This window comes from Pelophylax lessonae (assembly GCF_965119305.1).
Source record: "Pelophylax lessonae genome assembly, chromosome: 2".
NCBI lineage: Eukaryota > Metazoa > Chordata > Amphibia > Anura > Ranidae > Pelophylax > Pelophylax lessonae.
This window is the reverse complement of record NC_138769.1, coordinates 743,208,318-743,223,723: the sequence shown is the minus strand read 5'-3', so window position 1 is coordinate 743,223,723 and position 15,406 is coordinate 743,208,318. Positions and strand designations below refer to the sequence as shown.

At 45.7% G+C, this 15,406-nt stretch overlaps 1 protein-coding gene across 1 annotated transcript in view; it reads left to right on the top strand.

Annotated features, from left to right (window-relative positions):
* Positions 1-15,406, top strand: part of LOC309548369 (uncharacterized protein) — a gene marked incomplete at its 3' end in the record, with an annotated part of 923,844 nt that overhangs the window by 868,273 nt on the left and 40,165 nt on the right. The window contains 1 exon segment of the mRNA XM_082248307.1: positions 3,988-4,091. Coding sequence (XP_082104433.1) covers positions 3,988-4,091 — 104 coding nt within the window.

Here is a 15,406-nt window from a genome sequence, read left to right as displayed (position 1 = left end):
AGGATCCCCTGGCGAAGCGGGGCGTGGCACCAGCCCGCCCAACATGGGCGGAGTGACGTCACGCGTCCTCACACCACCGACGCACAGTAGGCCGTCCTTCTGCGCTCCACACTGGCCATAAAGCACACAATAAGTGAACACACTAACTCACTAGTAGCAAACTGAGCCTCGCTCTATCTATCTCCACTCCAACAACACTGCAAAACCTTCCTGTGGGAAGGAACTTTTTATAGTGTGGGGGGAGACTATGAGTGCTGAGTCATCATGACTTCGCCCAATCATGGCTCTGACTGTGCTCTCTGCCCTGATTGGGCAAAGCTTTGCATCTGACTAGTGGTCAGGAGCATTGCTTCATCCAATCAGGGCCCTAAAATCCTCTGTGCAGCATAATGGGGCGCTCTGCGGGCAAATATCCTGCCGAGTGCCCAGCAAATACAGCCGGAGAGGTGACGTCTGAGACAAACTTTTGCTGGACTTGAACCGTTCCCCCAACTCTAGTGTCTGTTTATTATAAGTCAGCAGTTACAGTATTTGTAGCTGATTACATCATTTAGAGAAATGACCATAGATCTTTACAGCGATATTAGATGTGGCGGCTGCATTTGTTTTCTTTTTTTCCCCTCTGTTTTCACTTGGTGATCTGGCCAGTAACACACCTCCTGTATTAAAGCTCTCCCACTCTGGATGGAGGAGCATTGGAGGTACCATTGGACAGCAGAATTGTCAGTCTAGGGGGGAGTGTTAGATGTACTAGCAGATTTAGATACACTAACAAACTGAAGCCAAACTCCAACTTACACGTTATAGTCAGTTACAGTAACAGTTTCTCTCCTTTTAGGATAAAGGTTTTACATGAATAAATAAAAGCTGATCATTGTAAGCTCCCCTGTCAGTGGTAAATGGTTTGTCTCATCCCTGTGAGGTGATACTTATGGAAGAAAGCTTTTTCTTTTGAAAAACCTCAGACTTACTGGCTGGATCACCAGATGAAAATAAAAAAGAACAAAGTCTAAAAAAGAAAACTCATGCAGCCACCAAATGTAAGAATTGCTAAGCTGCAATATAATAAATGTTTTGGTTTGGGGTTTTTCACTACTTTAAGTTCATTTATTTATTATTCAACACAAGGGATGGAATTTACATTGAATGGGACGCGTCTCTTGTGCTTGTGAATGATATTTTCATTGAAATCTTCATTCCTCCCCCCCCCCCATAGCTGTGAACTTTTGGTCCTGCAAGGGTTAATATGAGCCACTTAACCTGTCACATGCACTCATCAACAGTGTGACTGTCTCCGCCCTTTCCTGCCCCTGCCCTTTCCTGTCCATGCCCTTTCCTGTCCCCACCCATTTCTGTACCCAACATCTTCTGTCCCCTCCCTTTCCTGTCCAAGCCTTTCCTGTCTACACTCTTTCCTGTCCCCACCCTCTTCTGTCCCCGCCCTTTCCTGTCCTGTCCTTTGCAGTCCCCACCCTTTCCTATTCCTACCTTTTCCTCCCCTTCCTCCATTCATAGAAGCTGTACTATCCCTTTTCACAATGAAAAGTGCTTTATGAATAGAGGAGGGGGACCCTTCTATCCATCCACCCCTCCTCCATTCATAGAGAATGTTTCATTGTGGGAAGTGATAGTACAGCTAATATAAGGGTGGAGGAATGAAGATTTCCACATAAATATCCGCCATCACAAGGGAAAATTTAGCTAAACTTACACTTTAAGAGAAAAATGTCAGAACTAAAATAAATCTTCAATTCTCTAGAAGGGTATAATGGCCATAAAAAGGGTATGGGGGTCTTTGTACTGCTCTGGGGGACATGTATCAATACATTTTTAGTTTTTAAAAACAATCATTTTTTTCAGGAGCAGTGATTTTAATGATGCTTAAAGTGCAACAATAAAAACAAAAAAATCCTTTAAACATAGTGCCTGGGGGTCCCCTTAGTCTGCCTGTAAATTGGAGCATCTGTAGCATGTATAGAACATGCTGCAGCAAAAATTACATTTCTAAAGAAAAAAAAAAGTGTCAAATCACAGTTAAAATGAATCGCTGTTACTTTTGCCGGCACCCGGTAATTGAAAAAAATAAAGAAAAAAAAACGGCATGAGGTCCCCCAGTCAATGCTAGGTCCTTTGGGTCAGGTATGGATTTTAGGAGGAACCCCACACCATAATTTGTTTTAAAAAGGTGTGGGAGCCCCCCAAAATCCATACCTGACCCTTATTTGGGCATCCAGCCTGTAAGGTCAGGAAAGCGAGCGAGTGCCTCCCCCTCCTGAACCATACCAGGCCATATGCCCTCAACATGGGGGGGTGGGTGCTTTGGGGTGGGGGGTTTGACCCCCCCAAAGCATCTTGTGCCCATGTTTATAGGATCTAGGGCCTCATCCCCACAATCATGGCTGTTGGTTGTGGGGGTCTGTGGGGGGCTTATCAGAATCTGGAAGTCCCCTTTAACAAGGGGCCCCCCATATCCCACTGCCCATATAAATGAGTATCCCCCCTACCTATTTACCAAAAGGTAGCAAAAACAGGAGACAAGTTTTTGACAAATCCTTTATTAAAAAATAACTGTCAAAGCGGAGAGCAGGCATTCGGCCAGCAGCCAGCCAAAAAGATGGGAGGGTTTTTTTTCTTTTTTGGGTCGCCGGGCGGCGTGATTAACGATGGATTTACATTGAGGGACACCGTTTTTTATTTTTGAATTTTTTATTAAAGAATTTGTCAAAAACAAATCTTGTCTCCTGTTTTTATATTTTTCCGTACACATTTTGGTGAATGGGTAGGGGTACGATGTACCCGATACTCATTCACATAGGGGGACCAGGATCTGGCACCCCCCTTGTTAAAGGAAGCTTCTAGATTCTTTTAACCCACAGACCCCCCACCACCACTGGCCACAGTTGTGGGGATGAGGTCCTTGCCCCATCAACACGGGGAAAAGATGCTTTGGGGTGGGGGGCAGAGCCCCCCCTGCCCCACAGCACCCATCCCTCCATGTTGAGGGCATGTGGCCTGGTATTGTTTAGGAGGGGGGGCGCTTACTTGTCCCCCCCCTTTCCTGGCGTGCCAGGCTGCATGCCCGGATAAGGGCATGGCATGGACTGTGGGGGGACCTCGCGCCATTTTTTCTTTATTTTGTCACCGGCACCTTTTTTTAAACAACAAATTACTAGAAAGAAAACAGTCCCTGTGTTGGTGGTGTCACTAAAAGTAAAAATTTTCCTGTGTTGGTGGTGTCACTGAAAGAAAAAATGTCCTTGTCTTAGTGGCAATCAGTCCTCCTTACACCAAAACCAGTGACATAGCAGCATATTTCTCCTTTCATTGACACCACCAACACAGGGACATATTTTCCTTTCAGTGACACCACCATCACAAAGACACGTTTTGTCCCTCCGGTGACACCCTCCACACAACATTTGTTTTTCTTTCAGTTACACTACTGACACAAGGACATTTGTTCCTTTCAATGACACCACAGACACAGGGACATTTTCCTTTTCAGTGGCACCTCTGACACAGGGACCTTTTTTCCTTTCAGTGACACCACCAACACAGCAATATTTTTTCTTTTAATAACACCTCAGACAAAGGGGCATTTTTCCTTCCAGTGACACCCTCATCACATCAACGTCATCATGTTTTCCTTCCAGTTACAACAGAGATAGTTTCTTTCCAGTGACACCACCAACACAGGGACTTTTTTCCTTCCAGTAACCTAAGCTGTGTAACATAACTATAGGTATCATGTCAGCAAATGTCACAAACATTACATTACAAACCTTACATCACTTTCAGCCCCACCCCCCATCTTCATCAGAAGTAGGGGTGGGAGGGCAAAGTTTTCCAACTTTGTCCTGGCACTGAATGGCCTTGTCCCAGCACTGGGTGGCCTTGTCCCAGCACTAAATGGCCTTGTCCCAGCACTAAATGGCCTTGTTCCGGCAATGAATGGCCTTGTTCCGGCAATGAATGGCCTTGTCCTAGCATTGAATGACCTTGTCCCAGCACTGAATGGCCTTGTTCCGGCAATGAATGGCCTTGTCCTAGTATTGAATGACCTTGTCCCAGCCTTGGATGGCCTTGTCCAGGTAAGTAAACTTTTTTCATTTGCTTTTATCTAAATAAACAGAATTGGGTTCTAATCCTCGGTCTTTCTTGTATTATGTGTGGGAGTGCTGTCATCCATTGGTGTGTGCCTGTAGAAAGGAGTTTTCAGAGTGTGGGGTTTTCTCGCTCCCTATATGCTGATTATACGCCAGCAGTTGGTGAGTGTGCACTGCATGGGTGAAGGAGGAAGAAATTGTCACCATGCCAGAACTAAAGGGTTTTTTCCATCACGGGTGTGACCCTCCCCTATTACATGTATTTTTGTGATTCCAAACAGAATCACGCTATGTTGGATTCTTTATGTTCCAACTTTGAGTGACTTATGGAGGATCTATGAACCTATCTGTTGTTCACTGGACAGTCGCAACACTGCTTGGAAGACCTAAATGACACTTGTTCTCTTTGGTTTTCAAAGCTAAGTGACTATTTTATTTATTCAACCTGGGGCGCTGCAATCTTTTCTATTTTCCATGTGAAGGAACTGTGTCTTTCTTATTGCAAGCTGCCTCTCCCATTTCATTTTATTTTTGCGTGGAGGTCTTTAAAGGCACTGGATGGCCTTTTCCCGACACTGGATGATATTGTCCCAGCACTGGATGGCCTTTTCCCGACACTGGATGATATTGTCCCAGCACTGGATGGACTTGTCCCAGCACTGGATCACCTTGTCCCAGCACTGAATGGCCTTGTACCGGCACTGGGTGACCTTGTCCCAGCACTGAATGGCCTTGTCCCAGCACTGAATGGCCTTGTACCGGCACTGGATGACCTTGTCCCAGCACTGAATGGCCTTGTCCCAGCACTGGATTACCTTGTTCCAACACTGGATTACCTTATCCAGGCACTGGATGATATTGTCCCTTACTGAATGGCCTTGTCAAGGCACTGGATGGCCTTTTCCCAGCACTGGATGGCCTTTTCCCAGCACTGGATGATATTGTCCCAGCACTGGATGGCCTTGTCCTGGCACTGGATAGCCTTGTCCAGGCACTAAATGGCATTTTCCTGGCACTGGATGGTCTTGTCCCAGCACTGGATGGCCTTTTCCTGGCAATGGATGGCCTTGTCCTGGCACTAGATGGCCTTGTCCTGGCACTAGATGGCCTTGTCCCAGCAGTGGGTGGCCTTTTCCCGGCACTGACTGTAGAAATGTGACAAACATTCACACAACCTCAAAGGAAGGACACATTTAAAAATTGCCACATTTCTCTCTAATATGATTCGTTCCTATATTATCAGCGCCATCTAATGGCCACAATGCAGTATATTTATTTAATTACCTGAGTTAGGAAAAATCCTGCATTATGGCCATTAGATGGCGCTGACATGTTTGGTTGTGTCAATGCAGATGTGAGACATTTGTACGGTGATTTGTCCCATAAATAGAGGGCTTAGTCTTTGTAAGATCTCCTTTATTACACATGTCCCTCTGTCCCCCGCCAGGAGAAATGGACTCACTTCTGGGAGAAAAATCCTAATTTCTAGAGGAGTGAAGATTTCTTTTAATTCTGACATTTTTCTCTTAAAGTGTAAGTTCAGTGAAATTGTCGCTTGTGCTGGCGGATATTTATGTGGAAATATTCATTCCTCCGCCCTCATGGAAGCTGTACTATCACTTCCCACGATGATAAGTCATTCTCTATGATTGGAGGAGAGGCGGATGGATGAAGGGTCCACCTTCTCCATTCATAGGGCACTTTTCATTGTGAGAGGTGATAGTACAGCTTCTATAAATGGAGGAGGGGTGGAAAGGGTAAGGACAGGAAAGGACGGGAACAGGAAAGGCTAGAGACAGGAAAGGGCATGGACAGGAGAGGTCAGGAAAAGAAAAGGGCAGGGACAGGAAAGGATGGGGACAGGAGAGGTCATGGACAAGAAAGGATGGGGACTGGAGAGGACGGGGACAGGAGAGGTCATGGACAAGAAAGGGTGGGGACAGGAAAGGATGGGGACAGGAGAGGTCAGGGACAGGAGAGGTCAGGGACAAGAAAGGGTGGGGACAGGAAAGGATGGGGACAAGAGAGGACGGGAACAAGAGAGGTCAGGGACAGGAAAGGGTGGGGACAGGAAAGGATGGGGACAGGAAAGGACGGGGAAATGAGAGGTGAGGGACAGGAAAGGGCAGGGACAGGATAGGACGGGGACAGGAGTGGTCAGGGACAGGAAAAGGTGGGGACAGGAAAGGGCGAGGACAGTTGCCACTTTTGGTGAGCGCCTGAGACAGGTCCAGTGGCTGGTATTGACCCTCGCAGCACCAGAAGATCACAGCTGTGGGGGGGGGGCAATGGAATGAAGAGTTTAATGAAAATAGTAGCTACAAGCACAAGAGACACTTCTCATTCAATGTGTGTAGGCTCCTCGCTGTAAGGCACAAGATGCTGGTTTGGAGGGGGAGGGGGGACAGTAATGGGACGTGGGTCTGGAGACAGTAAAAGAGGGGTTGAAGACACAAATAGGAGAGCTGCGGACAGAAGGGGGGCAGAGGACAGAAATGTGAAGGGGGGCTTAGGACAGTAATAGGGAAGACTGAGGACAGTAATGAGGGGCTGAGGAGAGTACTGGGGGGAGATGAGGATAGTAATGAGAGGCTGAGAACAATATTAGGGAGAAATTGAGGACAGTAATGGGGAAAGGCTAAGGACTGTAATTGCTGGAGCTGAGAACAGCAATGGGGGGGGGGGGCTGGAGATGATAATGGGAAGGCTGAGGACATTAATAAGAGGCGCTGAGGACAGTAATGGAGGGCTGAGGACAGTCTTGTGAAGGGGGATTGTGATGTGAGGGGGAGCTGAGGACAGTCATGTAAAGAGGGATTTTGATGTGAAGGGGGACTGAGAATGCTGATGTAAGAATGGAATTGTGATATGAGGCTGGATTCACATTTGTGCATGCATGTTGGGGGTAGGGCACCACATTCATTATAATGGGCTGCCTACCCAAGAGAACTGTAGGGAAAGTAGTCCTGACCCTTTTTATTTTGTACCACACCAAACCACAGAGTGCTGCAGTTCCATGTGATTTGGTGAGCTTGAAAATGTGCCATAGGTGTCAATGTACTCATTTTTAATGACAACCCCGTGCATCTGCTAAAGTGCAGTGCGTTTCTCTGCGGGTCGGGAACTCATGCGATTTCCTGCTTATTCTGCAGCCACAGATATGTGAATCTAACTTAAAAATAGAGGGGGGCTGTGATGTGAAGGACCTGAGTCACCGTAAAACTGATTCAGACCTCCGCTGGAAGAATATTTTACTGATTGGACCTTCGTGAATTTAATCCAATACCCCTGCTGTATATTATACCTGCTACTGGGAATTACCTTTCTCCTCTATGGAGACCGGAGTTGGCTCTACAACAAGTGGGGGGTTCTCCCTCTCTGCACATGAGGAGATGAAATCACAGCTGGGACACGAGGATCCAGCCAGTTTTTGGGGAAATATCTCCAGATATAAATCCTCCTGAGAAGTTCCTAAAAAGACAACAGTCATTGGGATTCCATGGCATGACTTTAGCTGAATATTGGAAATCACAGCATATTCCAAGGGGGCTCCGAGGTAAACTGATCCCAGCTTTGTTTGTGGACAGGGAGGAGTACAATGGCCTGTTTACATAAGTTCTAAACAAAAGCTTCATTGTTCTCCGAGTTTTATTTCTCCAGAAGGAAGAAGCTTCTCTGGATGCACAGATCACACCGTTGGAGTCTACACTGCAGTCTGCATTGTCAGAGGGAGTTCAACATCTAAAGATCTACTAATCAGGTGTAGTCTTGGAGGGCCACCTACACAACATTCTCACCTCGTCCATCTAGACTGGTCACTAGAGCTTCTTCTACAGGCTCTGACCCATCACTTCCCTCCTCTGCCAGTGACACTGTATTAGGATCTATAGAGGGACAACACTGGCCTGGTTTTATACAGGAAGGTAGGTGATTTATAGATCTGTGTGTAAGGGGGAGGTAGGTGATCTGTATTTTCCATCTTGAGTGGAGGTAGGTGATCTGTGGGTTCTGTGTTGGGGGAGGTAGGTGATCTGTGGGCTCTGTGTTGGGGTAGGTAGGTGTTTTGTGGGTTATCTGTTGTTGGGGGGGGGGGGGTGAACTGTGGGTTCTGTGTTGGGGGAGGTAGGTGATCTGTGGGTTCTGTGTTGGGGGAGGTAGGTGTTTTGTGGGTTATCTGTTGTTGGGGGGGGGGTGAACTGTGGGTTCTGTGTTGGGGGAGGTAGGTGATCTGTGGGTTCTGTGTTGGGGGAGGTAGGTGATCTGTGGGTTCTGTCTTGGGTGGAGGTAGGTGATCTGTGGGTCCTGTGTTGGGGGAGGTAGGTGATCTGTGGGTTCTGTCTTGGGTGGAGGTAGGTGATCTGTGGGTTCTGTGTTGGGGGAGGTAGGTGATCTGTGGGTTCTGTGTTGGGGTAGGTAGGTGATCTGTGGGTTCTGTGTTGGGGGAGGTAGGTGTTCTGTGGGTTCTCTGTTGTTGGGGGGGGGGTGTGATCTGTGGGTTCTGTGTTGTTGGGGGAGGTAGTTGATCTGTGGGTTCTGTGTTGTTGGGGGAGGTAGGTTATCTGTGGGTTCTGTGTTGGGGGGGGGGTGTAGGTGATCTGTGGGTTCTGTGTTGGGGATGTAGGTGATCTGTGGGTTCTGTGTTGGGGGAGGTAGGTGATCTGTGGGTTCTCTGTTGTTGGGGGGAGGTAGGTGATCTGTGGGTTCTGTGTTGGGGAGGTAGGTGATCTGTGTTTGATAAGGTAGGCATATTGTAAGACCTTTGTATGTGAGGAGGAATGTGAAAGGGAAGGTGTGTAATATCTGAAGGAATGTTTATGGGGGAGGGGTGAAAAGCTGGGGAGGTCTGCGTATGGGGGAGGTGTGAGAGGTGCTGTGTATGGGGGAGGGGTGAGAAGGGCTGTGTATAGGGGATGGGTGAGAAGCCATAGAACATCGGGAACATCGCCTTGTTCAGCTGCCCATACACTCGTACAATCTCCTTCCAATCTTTTCATTGTAAGATCCTTCCCTCCATTTTCTTATGGTTAGTGGAGTGAAATGGAAGTGTGTGATAGCAGTGATGAGGAAATTGGAAGGATCCGGATGGAAAATGTTTGTGGAAAGAAGAAATTTCTAGCAGTGAATGTGATTTCATTCAGGAAAGTCCATTCATTCCAAACAAAGGTTTCTTCAAGTACATTCGTCATGTCATCAGATCTGCTTTTGTATGAATGTCTGTATAGACGTGCATTTAAAAATCTCCTGGTGTATGGCCAACATAACTGTTATTGTGACTGAGCCCTGAGAATTGTGGGTTCTATTCCAGAATCCCCCCAGGATGAAGCTTGTCACCCCCTCTTGGGTTTTTATGCTGCCCTCCACCCACAGCGACCTTATATTGACCCTTCATGGTTCCTCTCTTCTCCTCTATAGTGATCTCACATTGCCCCCCCCATGGTTCCCCTTTTCTACCCCATAGTTACCCCACATTGGTTCCCCTCTTCTCCCCCCATAGTGACCCAACATTGCCCCTTCATGGTTTCTGCTTCTTTCCCTAATAGTGACCCCACATTTCCCCACAATTGTTCCTCACCTCTATCCTCACAGTGACCCCACATTGCCCCTCTTTGTCCTTTTCTTCTCCCTCATAGTTGTTGCAGAGTGTGATCAATGGGTGCAGCGGAGTCCATTCAGATCAGACATTGTGGAGTAAACAGGAACTGGCTTCTTTATTGGAACATAACACAGAAATCAAAGATGTCACCTCATTGTAATAAGAACAACAGAACAGGAAGAGATAACCAACAAGTTCAGTACAGTGTACAGGAAATTACAACACATCATAGAAATGCATAGCATATCACTGAGCATTAGCAACATCTAGTGTCCTATTTGTGAACTGCAGTTAATCTGTAATAGGCTAAGCTTTAAAGTTGTTGTATCTCCAACACCCCATCTCAACAGCTAAGGCTTAGTCTATTAAACTCATCTTCTTTGTAAGCCTTGAGTGTCTTTCAGCAGTCAGAGGCTTTGTAAGGATATCTGCTGTCATATCCTCGGTTGGGCAATAAAGTAACTCAAGAAGACCTTGCTCTTGAAGATCCCTAAGAAAGTGGAACTTCACATCAATGTGCTTGGTTCTTGAATTAACTCCTTCCATGCATGCAAGTGCGAGACATCCTTGATTGTCCTCATAGATTTCTGTTGGTCCCAACTGTGGTTGACCCAAATCTGTTAATAGCTGTCTCAGCTATATAACTTCTTGGCTTGCTTGCGCTGCAGCAACGTATTCTGCTTCAGTAGACGACAGTGAAACAGAGAGTTGCTTTTTACTAGTCCAACTGATGGCACCTCCTGACAGAAAAAATAAGTATCCACTGGTAGATTTCCTGTCGCTAGTGTCTCCTGCCCAGTCAGCATCCACATATCCTGTTAAGGTGCTTTCATCGCTTGCTGGTAACTTTAACTTGTAGTGCAAAGTCCCTTTTAGATAGCGAATGATTCGCTTTACAGCATTCCAGTCCTTTTGACTTGGCATTGAAACCTTTCTGCATAGGATTCCAACAGTTGCTGCAATGTCCGGCCCTGTAGCAGTGGTAAGATATAGCAATTTCCCTATTGCCTTCCTGTATTGAGTATTAGTAGGTAATGGGCTGTCTTGGCAATTCATCTCCTTTAGGTAGTTGGTTTCCATAGGAGACTTTACTGGTTTGGCGTCTTCCATTCCAAATGTTTCAATTATTTCTTATATTTTGTGTCTTTGGTTCAGAAGAAAGCTGCCATCTTCCTCTCTCTCAATCTGGATGCTGAGGTAATTCTTTATGTTGCCAAGATCTTTGGTGTTGAAGTTCTGATTTAGTTTTTCTAGGATTTCTGCTTCATCCCCTTATTGCTCAAAGCAAATCAGGATATCATCCACATAAATAAGCATATAGACCCATCTGTCTGCCAATTTCTTTGTGTATAAGCAGGGGTCTGCTTTACTCCTCAGAAAGTTTTGATGTGTAAACACTTCATTTATTTTTATATTCCACGCTCTGGCTGCTTGCTTTAGACCATATATACTCCTGCGAAGTTTGCAAACTAGGTCTGGCCTTTGTTCATCTTTGAACCCTGGCAGCTGTTCCATGTAGATTTCTTCTGTTAGCTCGCCATGTAGAAACGCGGTTTTCACATCAAAATGTTTCACTTGCATTTTCCTTGTGACTAGTGTTGAGCGAACACGGACTGTATTATTCGTGTTCGTACCGAATAATTGGATTTTTTGTACCCGAACACGGACACGGACACTTTACTGTATGTTCGGGTAAAAATCCGTGTTCGGTCGTTTTATTTCCGGGTTTTGCATGCTTTGGCGCTCTTTTCATGGCGGGCTTTCAACAGCCAATCAACAATCGTTTAACTGGTGTGCCTTAAGCCATCCCAGCCATGCCTGCAAATGTCTCAGTAGCTGTGATTGGCCGTCTGAAGCATGTGACCAAGTCTTTATAAGTTCGAGGCAGCCGCAGCGGCGTCATTATGCTGCTTAGATTCAGGGACAGAGCACACATCAACGTGCTGGCTGCTGATTAGGGAAAGATAGGCAGGAAAAAACCATTTGTGTCCGGATAGAATTGAGGGACAGGTCGGAGTGTTTAGGCAGGGCGAGTTGTAGGCATTTTAGGGATAGAGTCTGCTGAATTATATAGGGTCAGTGTCTTCTACAAACTACAATCGATATTGCTGTGTGGGGGGTGGGGTCTGCACTCAATCCTGATCTACGATCTCTTCTCAATCCTGTTAGGGACAGAGTCTGCTGAATTTTAGGGAAACTGTGTTCTACAAACTACAATCGATATTGCTGTGTGGTGTGGGATTGGAGATAGGCAGGTGTCAGTGATCCACATCCATTTTTCTGTGTGTGAGCTGCAGTGAACACAATCTTTTTGGGCTGCAGTGAACACAATCTTTTTGGGCTGCAGTGAACACAATCTTTTTGGGCTGCAGTGAACACAATCTTTTTGGGGTGCAGTGAACAAAATCTTTTTGGGGTGCAGTGAACACAATCCTTTTTGGTGTGCAGTGAACACAATCTTTGTGGGGTGCAGTGAACAAAATCCTTTGTGGGGTGCAGTGAACACAATCTTTTTGGGGTGCAGTGAACAAAATCCTTTTTGGGGTGCAGTGAACAACATCCTTTTTGGGGTGCAGTGAACACAATCTTTTTGGGGTGCAGTGAACAAAATCCTTTGTGGGGTGCAGTGAACACAATCTTTTTGGGGTGCAGTGAACACAATCTTTTTGGGGTGGAGTGAACAACATCCTTTTTGGGGTGCAGTGAACAAAATCCTTTTTGGGGTGCAGTGAACAAAATCATTTTTGGGGTGCAGTGAACACAATCTTTTTGGGGTGCAGTGAACACAATCTTTGTGGGGTGCAGTGAACACAATCTTTTTGGGGTGGAGTGAACAACATCCTTTTTGGGGTGCAGTGAACAACATCCTTTTTGGGGTGCAGTGAACACAATCTTTTTGGGGTGCAGTGAACACAATCTTTGTGGGGTACAGTGAACAGAATCTTTGTGGGGTGCAGTGAACACAATCTTTGGGGGGTACAGTGAACACAATCTTTGTGAGGTGCAGTGAACACAATCTTTGTGGGGTGCAGTGAACACAATCATTGTGGGGTGCAGTGAACTCAATCTTTGTGGGGTACAGTGAACACAATCTCATACTGAAGGTTTGAGGGTGCTGCCTGTTCCATACTCCCCCTACTCCTCATCTAGCCTTTTAGGGGTACAAACAATAGTAATTGGGGCCTAGTGTGGTTGTGTACGTGTGATATACATACACTTTTTTGGGATCATATTTTCTATTCCGCTATTTAATCAAAAACCTTTGGGGATCAGTTAAATTGGGGGATAGTCTGTGTTGGTACGTGTGAGAGAGATCCACCTTTCCAAGTTGTTGGGGTTCATCTCATACTTCTGAAGGTTTGAGGGTGCTGCCTGTTCCATACTCCCCCTACTCCTAGCCTTTTAGGGGTACAAACAATAGTAATTGGGGCCTAGTGTGGTTGTGTACGTGTGATATACATACACTTTTTTGGGATCATATTTTCTATTCCGCTATTTAATCAAAAACCTTTGGGGATCAGTTAAATTGGGGGATAGTCTGTGTTGGTACGTGTGAGAGAGATCCACCTTTCCAAGTTGTTGGGGTTCATCTCATACTTCTGAAGGTTTGAGGGTGCTGCCTGTTCCATACCCCCCCTACTCCTAGCCTTTTAGGGGTACAAACAATAGTAATTGGGGCCTAGTGTGGTTGTGTACGTGTGATATACATACACTTTTTTGGGATCATATTTTCTATTCCGCTATTTAATCAAAAACCTTTGGGGATCAGTTAAATTGGGGGATAGTCTGTGTTGGTACGTGTGAGAGAGATCCACCTTTCCAAGTTGTTGGGGTTCATCTCATACTTCTGAAGGTTTGAGGGTGCTGCCTGTTCCATACTCCCCCTACTCCTAGCCTTTTAGGGGTACAAACAATAGTAATTGGGGCCTAGTGTGGTTGTGTACGTGTGATATACATACACTTTTTTGGGATCATATTTTCTATTCCGCTATTTAATCAAAAACCTTTGGGGATCAGTTAAATTGGGGGATAGTCTGTGTTGGTACGTGTGAGAGAGATCCACCTTTCCAAGTTGTTGGGGTTCATCTCATACTTCTGAAGGTTTGAGGGTGCTGCCTGTTCCATACTCCCCCTACTCCTAGCCTTTTAGGGGTACAAACAATAGTAATTGGGGCCTAGTGTGGTTGTATACGTGTGATATACATACACTTTTTTGGGATCATATTTTCTATTCCGCTATTTAATCAAAAACCTTTGGGGATCAGTTAAATTGGGGGATAGTCTGTGTTGGTACGTGTGAGAGAGATCCACCTTTCCAAGTTGTTGGGGTTCATCTCATACTTCTGAAGGTTTGAGGGTGCTGCCTGTTCCATACTCCCCCTACTCCTAGCCTTTTAGGGGTACAAACAATAGTAATTGGGGCCTAGTGTGGTTGTGTACGTGTGATATACATACACTTTTTTGGGATCATATTTTCTATTCCGCTATTTAATCAAAAACCTTTGGGGATCAGTTAAATTGGGGGATAGTCTGTGTTGGTACGTGTGAGAGAGATCCACCTTTCCAAGTTGTTGGGGTTCATCTCATACTTCTGAAGGTTTGAGGGTGCTGCCTGTTCCATACTCCCCCTACTCCTAGCCTTTTAGGGGTACAAACAATAGTAATTGGGGCCTAGTGTGGTTGTGTACGTGTGATATACATACACTTTTTTGGGATCATATTTTCTATTCCGCTATTTAATCAAAAACCTTTGGGGATCAGTTAAATTGGGGGATAGTCTGTGTTGGTACGTGTGAGAGAGATCCACCTTTCCAAGTTGTTGGGGTTCATCTCATACTTCTGAAGGTTTGAGGGTGCTGCCTGTTCCATACCCCCCCTACTCCTAGCCTTTTAGGGGTACAAACAATAGTAATTGGGGCCTAGTGTGGTTGTGTACGTGTGATATACATACACTTTTTTGGGATCATATTTTCTATTCCGCTATTTAATCAAAAACCTTTGGGGATCAGTTAAATTGGGGGATAGTCTGTGTTGGTACGTGTGAGAGAGATCCACCTTTCCAAGTTGTTGGGGTTCATCTCATACTTCTGAAGGTTTGAGGGTGCTGCCTGTTCCATACTCCCCCTACTCCTAGCCTTTTAGGGGTACAAACAATAGTAATTGGGGCCTAGTGTGGTTGTGTACGTGTGATATACATACACTTTTTTGGGATCATATTTTCTATTCCGCTATTTAATCAAAAACCTTTGGGGATCAGTTAAATTGGGGGATAGTCTGTGTTGGTACGTGTGAGAGAGATCCACCTTTCCAAGTTGTTGGGGTTCATCTCATACTTCTGAAGGTTTGAGGGTGCTGCCTGTTCCATACTCCCCCTACTCCTAGCCTTTTAGGGGTACAAACAATAGTAATTGGGGCCTAGTGTGGTTGTGTACGTGTGATATACATACACTTTTTTGGGATCATATTTTCTATTCCGCTATTTAATCAAAAACCTTTGGGGATCAGTTAAATTGGGGGATAGTCTGTGTTGGTACGTGTGAGAGAGATCCACCTTTCCAAGTTGTTGGGGTTCATCTCATACTTCTGAAGGTTTGAGGGTGCTGCCTGTTCCATACTCCCCCTACTCCTAGCCTTTTAGGGGTACAAACAATAGTAATTGGGGCCTAGTGTGGTTGTGTACGTGTGATATACATACACTTTTTTGGGA